The sequence below is a fragment of the Pinus tabuliformis genome, chromosome 3_1 (genome assembly GCF_031772625.1).
Source record: "Pinus tabuliformis cultivar Carrire ecotype Pingquan chromosome 3_1, CPIR1, whole genome shotgun sequence".
Lineage (NCBI taxonomy): Eukaryota > Viridiplantae > Streptophyta > Pinopsida > Pinales > Pinaceae > Pinus > Pinus tabuliformis.
Window position 1 is genome coordinate 756244629 of NC_142301.1, and position 16855 is coordinate 756261483.

General features: G+C 38.6%; 1 protein-coding gene across 3 annotated transcripts in view; it reads right to left on the bottom strand.

Moving 5' to 3' along the window:
* Nucleotides 1–440: 440 nt before the first annotated feature.
* The window catches only part of LOC149189577 (uncharacterized), a 222937-nt gene continuing 206522 nt past the window's right edge, over nt 441–16855 (bottom strand). Inside the window, exon 7 of one of the 3 annotated variants that reach the window (XM_089413237.1) lies at nt 441–781. In XM_089413237.1, coding sequence (XP_089269363.1) covers nt 677–781 — 105 coding nt within the window. In that variant the 3' untranslated portion in view covers nt 441–676. The remainder of the gene's footprint in view (nt 782–16855) is intronic. The other 2 variants (XM_089413238.1, XR_016256405.1) reach the window with 2 other exon arrangements.

The window sequence follows — 16855 nt, forward strand, 5'->3', positions numbered from 1 at the left end:
TCTTGTCATCCATTTTATTAAAGTTCATGGAACAGGACATCAACCAATTAATCAATTTAGCGTTACTCAATGCTTACCCAGATGTAAATCATGCCAACCATTTCATCAACATTGAGGATACAAAAAGGGCACCAACTTGACCAAGGAAAGAACCTAATTCGATTCTATTTCCCCGAATTTGAGACTGCTTTGGAATACAACCCATAAGTAATCATATTAGAGAGGAGGGATCCATAACTCTGCCCTAGACTCCTAAAAATTATATTTTGACTGTCACTCTGTGTTGATATACTTTGGCTATGATTTTATAGGGCATGTACTTTGAGGCATAGCTGGAACATGACTGACTATAATAGTAATATATGGTTAATAGAGTCTTGATAGATAAAGTTTTATATATTAATCTTGCAGAAATATGTACTGTTAGATTATATAAACCAGTGTTTTTTCATTTGAAAAAAAAAAAAAAAAATTCGGCCCATAACTTCATTTATATGGTATTTAAATTATATATTACAAATTACAATCCAATGATAGATCAAACTCCATGTGTTAACAAAAGCTTGGACCACCTATGCACCATAGGATAAAATGGTTGGACTCTAAATCTATAGACTTAAGATGAAGTTATTGTCAAGCCCCACATGTCCACAGCTCGTTTAGCTTCCAGAAGGCTCTATCCATGTCGTATTACAGGCAAGCCTTGAAACTGAGACTTCAGAGCTTTTGGGTTTGCCCATGAAGAGTTCATATACAAGCCATCATCATTATCATCCAGTTTCTGTTAGCAGGGAAAACCACAATTAGTCATTGTAAACAGATTGCCCCCCATTCATATCTAATATATCGTAGAACATGAGGATGAAATTATCTTTGCCTGAGCTAAATGGATTTCAAATATAATCAAACGTTCACGAAAAAACCTATAACAAAAAGTAAGGACAGTGAGGCCATCAAATATTATCGCACATACAGTAGCCAACTGCATCTACCCAGGTAGATGTATCACATCTGTCACACTTTAAAACTTTAAATTGGAAAAAAAAAATATGAGATTCATAAAATATTGACCAAATTATAATAAGAAAATATAACTGCGCCAAGATGAGTGTGAATGAGATGTGTAACATGGGTCACATGTTAATAGATCAAAAAGAAAAAGTTGAAATCCATAATAATGAAAAAAAAAACTGATAATAAAAGTAAAAAAAACTAAGTCTTTTATTTTTATTTTTTAGTGTGTGTATATATAAAAGTTCCATTAGACAGAATGTCTAGATGTTGGTGAGTAAATGCCCTGTCCTTTATTTAAAGGAATAAAATTTATAAGTAATTTCATTGAAAGAAACTAGGTGTTGCAAGTAGCCCAAATGCAATGTAATACTAATAAACTAAAATGATAAAGATTAAGATCCTTGAAGGAAAAATTTTGAAAAGGGCCATAAATTATAAAAATAACATAAAAAGAATAATTATAAAATAAATCAATCTGGAGCTCTTAAGCACCGAGAGATTTGTGCCTTGGTTGAATTGCACCACGAGTGTGGCTGAGACGTGAAATATGAGCAATACTTATTGACCAAAATGAAAAATTAAAATCTCTAAAAATAAAAAGTTGACAAAGGCCTTTTATTACTATAAGGTAAAAAATATAAAATAATGTAATATATATAGGGTTTTTCAGGGTGTTCCGGGCTGAAGCTTTCCCTGGCAGCGAGCGTTGTGCCTCTGCTTCCCGTTCACCAGTACATGGCCTTTATAGAGGTAGATGAAGTGGATTACAAAGAGAATGATCCGGATCCTCCCCTATCTTCTGCTCTATTACAGACTTTATTAATCTGCAGCGTGATGGCAGGGGGCAATCTCTAGAGAAATCATAATTCATTGGGATCTGGTAGCCTTAACACCCTGCAATGTGGTAGGAAGGTTCAGCAAGCTTGTCTCCCGTGCAAGGATTCTTAGCTAAGCGTTCAAGCTCATTCTGTGTGGGGTCATTCATAAGACCTATCTAATTTCAATCCTTCTTTGCCTCCTAGTGCAAATCCTTTGCCCAACCCAGGAAATGCTCCGGAAACTCTTCCACCTGTAAAATCCCCCGCAAGAAAAAGAAAAAGAGAAAAGAACCTCGGTGTATATGTGGCGAAAACATTATGGTGGAAAATATTCCAGAATTACTGAAACAAACAGATGTCAGGCAGTTCTATGGGAAGACGGTACATCGAAAGCTGTTGAAACAATGGTTGGAAGCCACTTGGGTTTCGGTGTTAGGCTATCACCCAGAGTTCACCTATTAGCAAAGGGCTATATCAGTTTCATCTTCAAGTTGAGTGATGACTTGAGAACTATCCTAAAGCGGGATTGGAGTCAGGGTCACTCAAGTTTGTCCCTCAAGGAATCGGGAGTCAGTTTTGAACCATGTCAAGAGCCTGTAACAACAATGCATGTATGAATAACTCTTTCGGGGATCTTGTTAGTTTTTGGGCATGAGAAGATCTAGGAGTTGATCGGGAACATTTGACTCAAGAAGGATTGGAAGATCAAGGTTGGCAGGTTCATTTGACTAAAAAGGACTGGAGCACCAACCCTGATTGAAGATGGGCTTAGGTGCAAATGGAGGTTGACCTGAGGGAGGGCATTCTAGAAGAAATTGAGCCCGTTAATAGAAGCTTTGCTTGGACACAAAGAATTGATTATTGGCATATTCCTTTCAGGTGTTATAAATGTCACGAGGTTGGTAACACTCGAGAGCCTTATACAAAGCTTTCATATATGCAACCCCCTTTAAAAATTATTGAAGGAGAAGGTCAATTTTGAACCTCGTTAGGAGCCTATAACAACAATGCATGTATGCATAACTCTTTTGGGGCTCCTATTAGTTTTTTGGCATGAGAAGATCCAGGAGTTGATTGGGAACAAGGTTGGCAGGTTCATTTGACTCAAGAAGGAATGGAACATCAGACCTAATCAAAGATGGGCTTGGGTGCAGGTGGAGGTTGACCTGAGGGAGGGCCTTCTGGAAGTAATTGAGCTCATTAAAGGAAGCTTCCCCTGGACACAGAATTGATTACTAGTGTATTCCTTTCAGGAGTTACGAATGCCGCGAGGTAGGTAACACTTAAGAGCCTTATACAAAGCTTTGACATATACGACCACCTTTTAAAATATTATGGAAGGTGAAGGATCCTTAGTCCCCTCCAGCAGATTCAGGCCCAACACAAGAAGGTAAGCCTAGAGGCTCTCCCCTTTGAGAAGATAGCAGGAATGGAGATTGTAGATGTGGAGCACAAGAGAGCTCGAGAATGTTTGTTGATAAGATCCCCATGCCTGTCTATCTTGCTTCCATCTTTTTCCCTTTTGGGAAAGGAAGAAACGATGTTTGAATCTCAACCCAAATCTTCTCAACCACTCAGGAATTCCACCTCCTTGTTGCTAACTGATCCTAAGCATTTTTAGTCTATCCTTGATCCCACTTCCATTGCAAAAGAAGTAATCCTCTCCAAAACAAGGATCTCCTCTTGAAGGTCCTAGTGCCTCAAAATTTAGCAGGTCTTGTGAGAGGGCTCACAAGTCAAGAACTAGACATAGGTATTGGTCACCTAATAGATATCCTAAGGAAATAGTTCGAAGGTGACAGTTGCAATAAGCTCAAGGGCACTTAGACTTAGGACAAGGCTCAATCCAATGACACAAGGAATAGCATTCTCTTCAAGAAACCTATCAAGAGTACTTATAGCCCAGGGTTTGAGGTGTCGGAAATTGTAAGTAGGTTAGGTCTTCATAATTACATGAAGAAATCATTTATTTGTCAAAAACAAAAATTGATTGCATTATGTCCCATTTGGACAATTGAAAGAAAAGAAAATTTAAATTTTGTAAGTGATATTTGTCCTCCATGTTTGCCAAGTCGGCCCTCCTAAGGGATAGGTCGGCTCTGCCCTATGAGGCACCCTTTCAGATGTGAGAACAACTATATATAGGCCAGCGTGCTCATCCATTTGAGAAGAAAATTGTGGACTTCTGTAGTGGAATTTGTTCATCTGTAATAGAAGAAATTCGGACTATTTTTCAGTGATTTGGACGAGCTGTTGAACATGCATTTCTCTGTGATTCTCGAATTGTGGAACTCACGTGTCTCTGTGATTTTCGGACTGTGGATCTAGGCTCCCCTGTGGTATATTTCTGTGATGAAATTTGGGCTTCCTTCTGGTGTATTTCTGTGATGAAATTCAGGTTCCCTGTGGTGTATCCCTATGACAATAAGCGAACTTATGTGGTGACCTAAGCAGGTGGTTATGGACAGATATGTGGGCTGATTTATGGACAGATATAAGAAGGATTTCATGAAGATAAATATTGTCTGATGGAGGACTGACTTGGCAATGGAAGGAACTAGTTACTGAAGTATATGTATTTGACTCGGATTTCTCTTAACTCTATAAGGAAAGGATTGATGGGTTTTCCTCTTGGTGGGGTTTTGTCCTTGCCTCTGGCCTAATCTCAAGACCTTTTTCTCTTGTACACTATGATTAATGTTTGGTAATTACTTGAAGGAGAAGATTAACCAACTAAGAAAAAAGAACTAATAATAATGCTCACAAGTAATTATCATGTTAAAGAATTCAATTATCACTGGAATTCTAACATGGTATCAGAGCTAGGGTAAGAACAAGAGCACTATTATAGAAGCCAATATCATAAAAGCAGTGAAGTCTACATCTATGGATCAGCTCTCAGTATACAAGCTTTCTCTATATCATCCGAGTTTCGAAAGAAGCACTATTGGACGAGTTTTCTGAATATTTGCTGGAAACGCCTCTATATTTGAATCAGGCCATAATCTTTTAACCAGTGTATCGAAAGATTAACAATCTTTGTTATCTCACTCTAGACCGAAACCTTAAGGAAGAATTCTTGAAGGCCAATAATATAAGATTATTATCATCTCTAGACCTCGCTCTAGTAATATGAGAAGATCGAATGTCTGAGATATTTGCAAAGTTCTTTGTGGCTCGAAATTTTGTGGTTGCTCCAAACTTCTGAAGTCTATTGCAAGATCTAAGATTCTAAATATAGTACATCAGCCTATATATATGCAACAGCCGAAGATATCTCTTCTTGTGGAACAAGTCCGAAGTCTTCAACTGATTCGAGGTCTACAAGTCTAATTTATGAGCTTATTCTTGAAACTATACTTGTTAAACATGCTCAAGATCGAGCCTTATTTTTCCTGTGGAATAACTTCTTTTATGCATCTTTGTGGGATTGAAAGATCTCCTAATTCCCATCTGAGTTCAAAAAAGATGACAAGGATTTGACATCACAAGTGTAGATCTTTAAAACGAATGATCCACAGGATCAAAAAGGGCAATAAAATTCAAATGGGAAGAAATTTGAACTTCATCTTGTTTAAACTTTACAATCAAGTCCAAATTGGTAAATGTGAAGGACAGGGCATCCAAGCTGGTGAACTTGACCCAGTTTTGTGTTTGAGGGCAAATATATTTGGAGAAACTAGGCCGAGACCTAATGAATTAGTAAGCAACCTCTTATTAAGTGACTAGGTCAAGACCTAGTAGGATCAAAATCCCTGTAGAATATTATTTGTAATTGAGGGATAAGATCCCTGAGGCTCATACTCCTTAAGTATTATCTATACAAAAGAATTTTATGTAACAATCTGTGCAAAATGTCTACTATATGTGAAGTCTGAACCTTGGGAAGGTTTGATGTCCTTTATGGGCAGGAGTTGACCATGCAACAATAAAGATATTTCTGTATAATTCATATGAACCAAGTCAAGAATGTTGCTAGCAGAAGGAATTTTTCGAAGACGATGGCCAAAACTCTGAAGGCAGCTTGATAGCTTTTGTACCATCGGAGATGTTCCAATCTCAAAACTTTGTGGAGAGACTAAAACACGAGAGTTCTCCAAAACCCAAAAATCATTTCTGGAAATTCCACCTAGGGTATGGCTCAATTAAATTAATTGACCATAATTAAAAATTTCCTAACTCTAACTTAAGAAAAAAGTTTAATTAATAGGAATTAATTGGGAAAGGTGTGAACCATCTAGAAACTCACACAAATCAACAAAGAAATAATCTCGGCCCTTGATTAAGTTTTAATCTTGGTCGTTGGAGTCATAACTGGAGGCTATGTCACAGGGTTCGGCGAACCTGAAGCTTCAGGTTCGAAATTCGGCGAACCTGTAAAAAAAATTTGAAGTTCGTTCAGGTTCGACGAACCTGAAAGTCGAACCTCAAGTCAAACTCGAACCTCATCGAACTCCATCGAACCTAATCGCGAACTTAAACGAATTTTTTGAATTTCGGCAGTTTTCTTGACAGTTTTAGAAGAAAATTTGGTAAATTTAGTGCAGGTAATGTAGTTCGCCTTCCTGAAAATTCAAGAAATATAATTACGCAGTTCATCTTTCCAAAATATCTGGAAATATAGTGATGCAGCTCACCCTCCAGAAAATTTTGAGAAATGTGGTACGCCATGTCGGTTTGAAGAGTTGCTAAAGGTAAGACAAGAATGAAGATGACATTTTCCATGACGTTTTAATATGTACAAGCATTATACGAAAAAGACATAATGTATTATGGAAAGCACTAATAATGTAAATCATTGAGTTTTCTATTGTTCAATTGAATATAGGTTATTTTAATTGTCCATGGATTTTGGAAAAATAAGATGGAAACATCCGATCCTAGAGAAAGATGGATGCATGTTTTTTTTTGTTTTTTTGTTTCATAATAATGTTGCATATAATACAAATCATTAGGAATAAGATAAGTCGGTATTACAATTTTTTACTGATAATATATAAATTATTAAACGTTGATTTTTGTTTAATCTATTTTATATCATTTTACTATAGAGGAGATGACTGATTTTGTTATATATAAAGAATGAGAAAAATTATATTTTTAATAAGAGTTTTTGAATATTGATATGATATAACAGATGTATAATTTTTTTCATGCTTTATATGGAGTTGGTACGTACAATTACAATCTTTTTAATAAATAAAAGATTTGAATATATACTTTTATTGTGCGCATTAAAAGAGAGAAAAATAGTCTTTTAATACGAGTTCTCTAGTGCGAGTATGAAAGAGGTGTGTAGTGAAATTCTCCCTTGAACTGGTCGGTTGTCTATGTGAAATTCGACATGCTAAAATTCCTCATGTGGACTTTGTCTGTGTTTTATGACCTTATTTTATGGCTTAGCGCATATTGTAAAGTTTATTTCATTTTCTTCCCATTCTTCCCATTTTATGGATTATAACTATTTGGCAATGGTCTTTATGACTTCCTTATTATATTAGCATTGATGATGACTCACTAGATGAGCCAAATGATGGAATTCCATGTGTTGATGACTTTGATGATATTATGACTTTGATGATATTTAAAATTTTGAAATTTGAAGATGTCCTACAATGATGTGTATGTTTAAATTTTCATCATGTTTTGATTATGTGATTTTTTTAAAAATTACTAGTACTTGACATTCATTTAAATTTTGAAGACTGAAAATTATGTCATTTCTTTTTGCAAACTACTATTGTGTATGTTTATGTTTACATTTAACTAGATGTTAGAATGATTACATTATTCAAGTATGTTTACTAATAAGAATTTGTATTCATGTGTTTATGGATCGATTTTGAATTTTCTATTATTTTGTCATATATAGATATATGTATAAATATATATATATATATTGAAAAATATGTATACAATGATGTGTATGTTTAAATTTTGATCATGTTTTGATTATGTGATTTTTTTAAAAATTACTAGTATTTGACATTCATTTAAATTTTGAAGACTGAAAATTATGTCATTTCTTTTTGCAAACTACTATTGTGTATGTTTACATTTAACTAGATGTTAGAATGATTACATTATTCATGTATGTTTACTAATAAGAATTTGTATTCATGTGTTTATGGATCGATTTTGAATTTTCTATTATTTGTCATATATAGATATATGTATAAATATATATATTGAAAAATATGTATAGTCGAACCTAATGCCGAACCTCATTCGAACCTGATCGGAAAATTTGAATTCGAATCGAACTTAATCGTTTTCGAACTCGAATTCGAACTTGAACCGTGTGACATAGACTGGAGGTTATAAGAAGAAGTCAATAGGTAGCTGGAGGAACACACTTGAGTTCAATTTCCTTGGGCAGTTCGACTTTCCAGAGAGCAGCAACACTCTGTCGAAAGAGTTCGAGACAAAGAAAGGAAGAAGAGACAAAGAGGCAGAGACAGTGAGTCTAGAGGAAGTTTTCCAGTTTCAGAGAGTTAGAAAGAGGAGGCCAAGATTTTCTCCAGGAAGCAACATAGGGACTGCGCAGTTGCTTCAAAAGAGCAGTTCGATCCAACTGAAGAGGAAGATGTTTTCAGTTCCAGAGGGTCGGAGAAGCATTTTCCCAATCAACAACAAGCAAGACAGCTAGATTGCTAGTTTTTTCAGTCAATGCATGTAGCAGCCATTGCTAGGGTGACGCGGGGCCTACACAAATAACTTGGACAGCTAGATTTTCGAAGGTCAGACAGTGTCAAGATTGCTCAGAAAGAGGGTAAAATCCCTCAGTAAATTTTTGTCAATATTTCTCTTGGATAGATTCGCCAGTTTGGCGATATTTATTATACTCAAAATTTTCTCACTACTACTTAATAATAAAAACCCTCAGTTGTTGCACCGGTTTTCCCACATTGGGCTTTTTCGGGGACTTTTGTCCAAAAATAATGGTGTTATATCTTTTTGTGTGTACCAATATTTTCTCAGTTTCCAATTTATCTTCCGCAGTATTTTTATTTGGGAAGATCGCAATGTGATTAATCCGTTGTTGTCGTAGCAATAAACTGCTAAATTAATTTACAGATAGAAGAAATAATTATAGTTGTTGCAACAAAATTTCAGTAGTGAAATTTTCACATGGTATCAGAGCATTTTTTATCAGATGGGGAAGCTTGGAAGCAGAAGAAGAAAATCCGCTATTTAGAGGGAGCAGGTAGACGAATTTTCTGGGCGTTGTACGGTGCCTAGCCATGCAATGCGAATTGTTGATCAGCTCGATTTTTTCAGTGCAAGGTTGCAAAAAAAATTGGCTTGCAAGATTGAGTGATTCCAACAAGCAAATGGAGCAACAACTTAGTATTTTCGCTGGGCAGATTCCTTGTTTGGGCGCAGAAGAGTTTTGTAGCAGTTGCTAGTGAAAAACCAACGTCGAGTGGAAGAGGAAGTGCACACATAGAGGAAGATTTTCATCACAATTTTGAGTTTTAGCAAAGATGGCCACAACTGGGCATAGGGATCAAGATAGGTTGGAGGGAGCCTTCAACGATGTCATCTGGAAGGTTAGGATGTTATTCCTACTAGATAAATTTGTCCTAAAAATCTATGCAGAGAATGTTGTGGCAGAACCTACTAATGCAAATCCGTTGAAGGAATTCAAGAAGGAGATGACTAAGGCGTAGCAAATGACCTTGGACGGAGTCTGCGACCATATAGTCCAACATGTACCTGGCAAGAACACTACCAAGGAGATGTGGGATGCTCTCGCACAACTATACCAGAATTTTTTCAAGCAGCGGAAGATAATATTGAAAGAAAAGTTGAGGAACATTAAGATGCACAAAGGAGAATTCAGGAAATTTGGGACCAGCTTGCAAGCACAGGAGAAGCGCCTCCAGATATAGAGTTGGTGCATTTGGCACTGAACAATATCTCAGAGGATTGGGAGAACTTCGTCCAAGGTATCTTGGGTCGAGATACTCTACCTAGGTGGGACAAGATGTGGTCAAACCTGCAACAGGAGGAAATGAGGTGTGCACTTGTGCAGACCTCTATCAGCGGAGGAAGCAACAAGGGTTCGAAAGGTGTGAAGGAGAAGACAATGTGGCCCTTGCATCAGAGGTTCCCACTTAGGGACAAGGTTTACAAGGGGAGAAAAAGAAAAAGAAGGACCTATTGTTAATTTTGGGTATGTTCTATGCTGAGAGAAAATTCACTTCAATTTTCCATATTAGCTCAATGTCAATTCCAAATTAGCAATCACATTTAGCATGATAGTAAAATGCAAATAGAACATAAACATAAATCACAGAAAACAAGCCAAGACGAGGACACAAGATGTGGCACCAGCCAGGGACAAACCCTAATGTGGGGAAACCTTTGATCAATTCTTCTTAAGTTCTTCAATAGTTCAACAGAGAGAGATAGTACATATACATCAGAGGTCAACATTTTGACTTATCAAAATAAGAGCAGAGATCTTCACCATGAAGATAATATAATGAGGTAGTTGATCTGATCTCAAGTGAAGGCATATTGCTTCAACTGATCTTCCAAGGTGACTCCATCACCATGTTGCATTCATCACTGTGTTGCACCTCATCATCATGCTGCACCTGACACTATGTTGCATCCAATCATTGAGCTGCTCTCATCACTATGTTTCTCCCATCAATGAGTAGTACCTCATCATCATGTTGTGCCCATCATCAACAAGTTGTCACAATGCATCGTGTTGCCGCTATACGTCCATGCACATCATCATCATGTTGTACCATTGTGTTGCACCAGACTACATTCATTGTGTTGCACCGTACTGCACCAAGTTGTCCATAACAGTCACTGCATTCATCAATGCATTCATTATTCATGTTGCATCTAAATATATTGTCCATCATCACTATGGTATATATTGCACTACTGTCATCAGACAGACTTAGTTGCTTGTTATGGCTTGCAGCCTAGCAAAGCAACTAGCTGTAGCAACCCTTCAAATCAAGCTCATGACCAATATGCCAAGACAGTCCTTAACACGCTTATCATCTATAGCATCATGACAGTAATGTCTTCCAATCAGCCTTATTATTACACAATCACCTTTCCTTACAACGCAGTATATACATCCTCCTTTTGTTGTAGATGAACCCCTTGTTCACTGCGGCCTAGAACAGTGAGTTAGGTTATCTCCTTTAGGGCTTAGATAAGGCAGTGTGTAGATCTCTTATGGACAACGTTAAGATCCTTACCATGACTACGTTTAGGGCAGCATTAGGGCATATAGGGACAATGTTAAGGTCTTCTACTTAATTGTCTCTAGCAGTGCTCTAACAATCCTTCTAACTGTCCTCCTTAACTGCGGATTGAGTTCCCTCCATGGACTGTGTATTGATTGTGTCTAGGGCACCAGCTTGTGACACATAAGATTGCGGTTAGGGCATGCTTGAACCATCTTCCTTTTGACTGCGTCTAGGGGTAGTTAAGGGCTCCTCTGCCCAACATGGAAGAATCCTACATTATGCTGCATAGAACCTTCATTTTAGGGCAGCATAGAGGCTTCTAGTGACTGCAGTTAGGTGACATCTCATTGTTGCATGGACAAGTCTCCTCTGCTGCATAAACTCCCTTTAGACCTGCGGCTAGGGCATTTTGCCTTCATGACTGCATTTAGGGCATCATTAGCCCAGCGGTTAGGGCTTCTTCATACCAGCATTTAGCCTTCTCCATGATAATGTAGAGCCTTTTCCATGAGAACACTAAGGCTTTTTCCATGGCTGCATTAGGCTTCTCCATTAGGGCAGCGTTGTCTCTTAGGATCTCTCCTCCCACCAAAACCCAAAGACAAGTGGAGAGGAAGAGATCACAAGAGTGTGTGTACAAATGACTAGCAAGCCACCTCTTTTTATACTAAAACGTTGAGCACAAGTGGGGGCAATTTGGTTGTTGGCCGACCTTGACGAATTGTCCAATAACAAAAATAAATTCATATCTCCATAATACATGTCAGAATCGGATGATCTTTAGATCAATCCTACACCTCTCGACGAGAGGAATCCAAGAAAAATATTAGCTGCCATAAATAAGGCCCTAGTTGCCAATTTTAACACCTATCTAAGGACAACTACTTTAGGTGTGGCAAATTTGGCCACTACAGTACTTAGTGTCCTCTAAGGAAGAAGGACAAGCAGGAGAAGCAGGACGAAGCAGCAACATCCGCAAAGATAGACAAATTGTCCTCCAAGCTGGAGGAAGACTCCCCCATGTTTACAATTATACCTCTAGGAGTGACGTGGGGCGATATGGAGCTATAGTGCCAGAGTTGCGTAGAGGGTTGGGCAAGGTCCATAGAGGTGAGTACTGAATGGTGTTTCCTCATGGCTCTGTTGTAGTGGCTACAACTACCCTCCAAAATTTTGCCTATGCTTTGATTTTGGAGCCTTCCTTTATGATTGACATGAGCTTACCTTTGATTATCGTCAAGCATTCATGTTTTGGTTGAAACTTATCCCTTTTATTTGTGTTTGTGTTTGCTTGCTTTTACACTTAGCTAATCTTTCTAAGCCACAAGCTAACCTCCTGATTTGGCCTTACAAGCTAACCCCCTTGCAATCCATGAGGGCAAGCCAGCCTTGAGGATTGGAATTATGCAATCCAGACTGCCAATTCTTCATTGAGCTCAGAAATTGCGCAATCATGGAAGGCAGCCCAACACTAAGCCCAGAAATTGTGCAATCCATCATTGAGATCAAAAACTGTGAAGTGCACTGAGACAGAAAGTTGCCCAATTCCCCAGAATTGCGCAATCTTTCCCGGCAGTGTGCATGGCGAGTTTCCCGGAAAAACAAAAAGCAAAAAAGTAAAAAGGCAAAAAGCAATCCCTAGAAAGTAGGGATTCATCATTAGTTTCTCGAAGATGGCACAGTCCCTATTTTTAGAAATTTCCACCAAGTGTCGCTTTTTCCTTGATTTTAGGCATGTGCGTCATAAACCCTGATTTGTCCAAATCTATTTAATAGATGCCTCTAGAGCTCATTTGTACATTCGATCTTGGAGATCTAGCATTCCTGAGGAGATCAAGGTACCTTCGATGTAATTTTCGTCGCTTGCTGATTTTTCTGTCGCTTTTTGTCATTTTGCTTCTATGAGTGTTGTTTTGCTTGTTTCTCTTCATAGTTGCTACAATTTTAACTTGTATTAGCTTGTATAAGTGTTGTTTCAATTTTTCGTTTGCCTTTCATAAGTGTCGCATTGATTTTCTTGTTTTTGCACATCGGCGATCGTTATTTCAACGACTCTCCTCACACATTTGTTTTTCCTTCCGTTTGTTAAGTTTCTGCACTTGATTCACATTGATTCATCTATACTTAGGCAGATCTGCACTCAAACTCACATCATCACTTAGATCTGCTTGTTTCCCACACTTCCACCAGGCAGATCCACATTTTCCCTTGGTTGGTTTTCACATTGCCCAGCTGGGCATTGCACATTCTAGAAGCTCAAGTTGAGGCTTGGCCTCTGAGACTGCGGAATGCACAGTAAAGGTTGGCCCAACTGCGCATTGTGTAGTTCCAGGGCTCAATCTGCCCCTTGGCCACTGAGATTATGCAATGCGCAGTCTCTCCCAGTCACTGCCCACGTTAGATTGTGCATTGCGCAATCTCAAGCCTTGGGTTGCACCTTGGTTGTTGGGACTGCGCAATGCGCAGTTCCCATTGCTAGTCCCCCTCACTTGCCCAAGAAAATTGCGCAATATTTCTCACTAGTGCACCAGTTTATTGCTTGATCTTTCTGTGAAGATAGATTTGCAAAAGGTTAATTGTTCGCTTGCCATGAGTGTCTTTTCTGTCCCACAGGTACCACAGTTGTTGAGCACTTCTCTCTAGCAATCATTGCTACCATGGCACCCTAGAGAACTACTTCAAAAGATACCACTGGGAGCAGTACTGGGAAAAATTTGAGAAAACACCAGTAAACTTGCCAATATATTTAAAACCTCAAATGTATGTAGAACAGGGTTCAGATCTAACATGGCAAAAAGTAAATGAAGCTTTCTAGGCAAAGGACTTCGTAGCAAATCTAGAGGACCAACAAGTATACATTAATTTCTAGAGACCAAGGCTACATAGGGTTGCATGCAGATATCTAGCATTCCCATGTGCAGATGTCATCAACAGGATTGTCTCACATATTGGTGTGAAGACCATGACTTTGAGTAGTGCCAGTGGACGGAGGCATGCTACTTTTCTGGCAGCAGATTACCGACGTATGTACCATTTTCCTGAGCTAGAAACACGCATGGATTCACACTTCTATGCCACCAGCTATGTGGTCACGAGGGATGTTGTTAAGAACTGGGTGAAGGAGCCATCAAAGTTTTGACAAACACCCACCAACCCATGTAAGACAAGGTCTCTCAAGAGGGCCTATCAGTTGCTCATCACCTTAGCTTGTAGGATCCATGGTCAGCATAACACAGAGACGTTTTCGAAAGGGCGAGTTGTCCTTTTGAACTAGGTTGTGAACAATGGGAAGTCGGTCAATTGGTCAGATTTGTTGGCTCAACAGTTAAGGATCCATGTAGGTAATGCCTTGAATCCTCCCAAGGGTGGGAAAGCGAGATTCTATATGTCTACATATTTATTGGATGCAATCTGTGCACATAACGCATTCCCTAGTATGAACTGGGCTTGGTCACCTCGAGAACTTGTCGTGCACATCCACTGCAAGTTGCTCTCGGATTGCAGCCATCAAGGGGTTATGGAGAAGCTAACTGACCACTTCCTCATTCTGTTATACAGGATGATCTTTAAGGAAGAACCACCTTGCATGTCGCTTACAACAATGTGCATGGCAGATGACCCAGGACTTGTATGTTGATGTGGCATTACTTACATTATCATCTGAGCCCTTACAGATTGTCTACAGGCATCGTCGATCTACTTGGAGACCCATGAGGTTACTTGTGTACCACCACACCCATCGGGAGCACCATAGGTTTATTATTTAGAGAACAAGGGGTGAACCCCTTGTCCACTACTTTTGGGAGTCCTATTTCTCATTATGGCACCTATGGACTTCATTAGGTCTCTTTGAAGGCCCAATGACATGTACTATTGATCATTCGACCTCTTGAGAGGCTTACTCTTTTGTTTATGAGCTAGTTTGGGGGGCTTGTCACCAAAAGTTAGTTATTTTGGACATTATTTTATTTTAGGGGCTAATGTAGACCTAATTATCTATTATCGAACTCATTAGAAGTGTATAAATACAAGTGATGTGAATTCATTTTAGCATTATCACTTGGTTTGGACTTGTATCTCTCTAGAGATTTTCGCTATCCTTCTTGGAGAACAAATTTTTGGGGCATGGAATGAAATTTGATGTTTGGATAATTTTCATATGTCTTGGAGTTTCTTGATGACAAGTTTTTGGATGGTTGGATATGTTCTTATACATGTAAGTACATTTTTAATGCTATTCTTTCTTTCTAATTTTGTCACATACATTGTTGTTGGGATCTCGCTATACTAGGGCTTATTTGTTGCATCTCTTATGCGAAGCTGTGGAAATTTTGTTTCTAGATGGTGAATGCTTCATGTATGGGGCTAATGTAGACCTAATTATCTATTATCGAACTCATTAGAAGTGTATAAATACAAGTGATGTGAATTCATTTTAGCATTATCACTTGGTTTGGACTTGTATCTCTCTAGAGATTTTCGCTATCCTTCTTGGAGAACAAATTTTTGGGGCATGGAATGAAATTTGATGTTTGGATAATTTTCATATGTCTTGGAGTTTCTTGATGACAAGTTTTTGGATGGTTGGATATGTTCTTATACATGTAAGTACATTTTTAATGCTATTCTTTCTTTCTAATTTTGTCACATACATTGTTGTTGGGATCTCGCTATACTAGGGCTTATTTGTTGCATCTCTTATGCGAAGCTGTGGAAATTTTGTTTCTAGATGGTGAATGCTTCATGTATGGGTATAATGAATGAATATTCCTAGGGATATTTCATTATTGAAATTCATCTTGATAAACCGTCTATCTTGCAAGACGAAGTATAAAGTCTTTGACGCTGCTTTTGTTGCTTCCCTAGTGCCAAGCGAAGTTGTCTTTGAGGCCTCCTTGACCTAGAAAATTCAAAGGTCCATAGTCATAATTCTACCTGACTCCATTTCTCCCCAAAGGATTAGGCATTGGTCCACCCAAAGGTGATCATCGTAAACCTTTCTCATCCAACTCCCTCTCCTTTTCTAAGCCTAGCCCATTAGGTCTCCTAGGGCATCATTTATCTTGCAAACCACCCATCAAAAAGGTTCGATCTCTTGGCCACTATTGCGCTAGTGTGTCTCCTAGGCGCCCTCCAATTTTGAAGAAATTCCAATGGTGGGATTTTTAGATATCTCAAGCCCTAGCCTCAAGATTGAATATTGCCCTTGGTTTCCTTAGGCTAGAAGCCTCATTGGGACCCTCACATTGTCTTTCATTAAAAATTCTTTCTTTGGTCCCTTCCCCCTGGAATAGGTCAAGTATATCATTGGTTACTAAACCCTACCCCCGGGTCCACTTGGTCTCGTGTGGTCCCATACACTATTAAGGGTAATTCTTCAAGGATCACTAGGAATCCAAGCTTTCATAGGAACTTCAAGGCCTAAGAACCTCCATTATAAGATACATACCCTAAACCTAAACCTTGAAATTCCCCTTAAGCCCTTCCTTGAGAGCTTTAAACCTTGCCTCCAAAGCAAGCAAGCCACATATTTGAGCATCTCTTGTGAATAGGCTTCTAAGATCACCCCTCACCTTATCATTGGTCTATCCATTTAGTGATCCTCATCATAATGAGTCTCCTCCCATCAGTGAAAGTCTATAAAGAGCAGGGAACCTTAGCCAAGGTGATAGTGGGCTATTGCTCCATTTGTTGCCCTTAGCCTAATAGTAGCCCTTCAAGGATCCCCTTTTAGGACCCCTCCTAGTTTGAGTGGTAATAGTTTGGGGACATGAAACGTGTTTTGTTCCCCATACG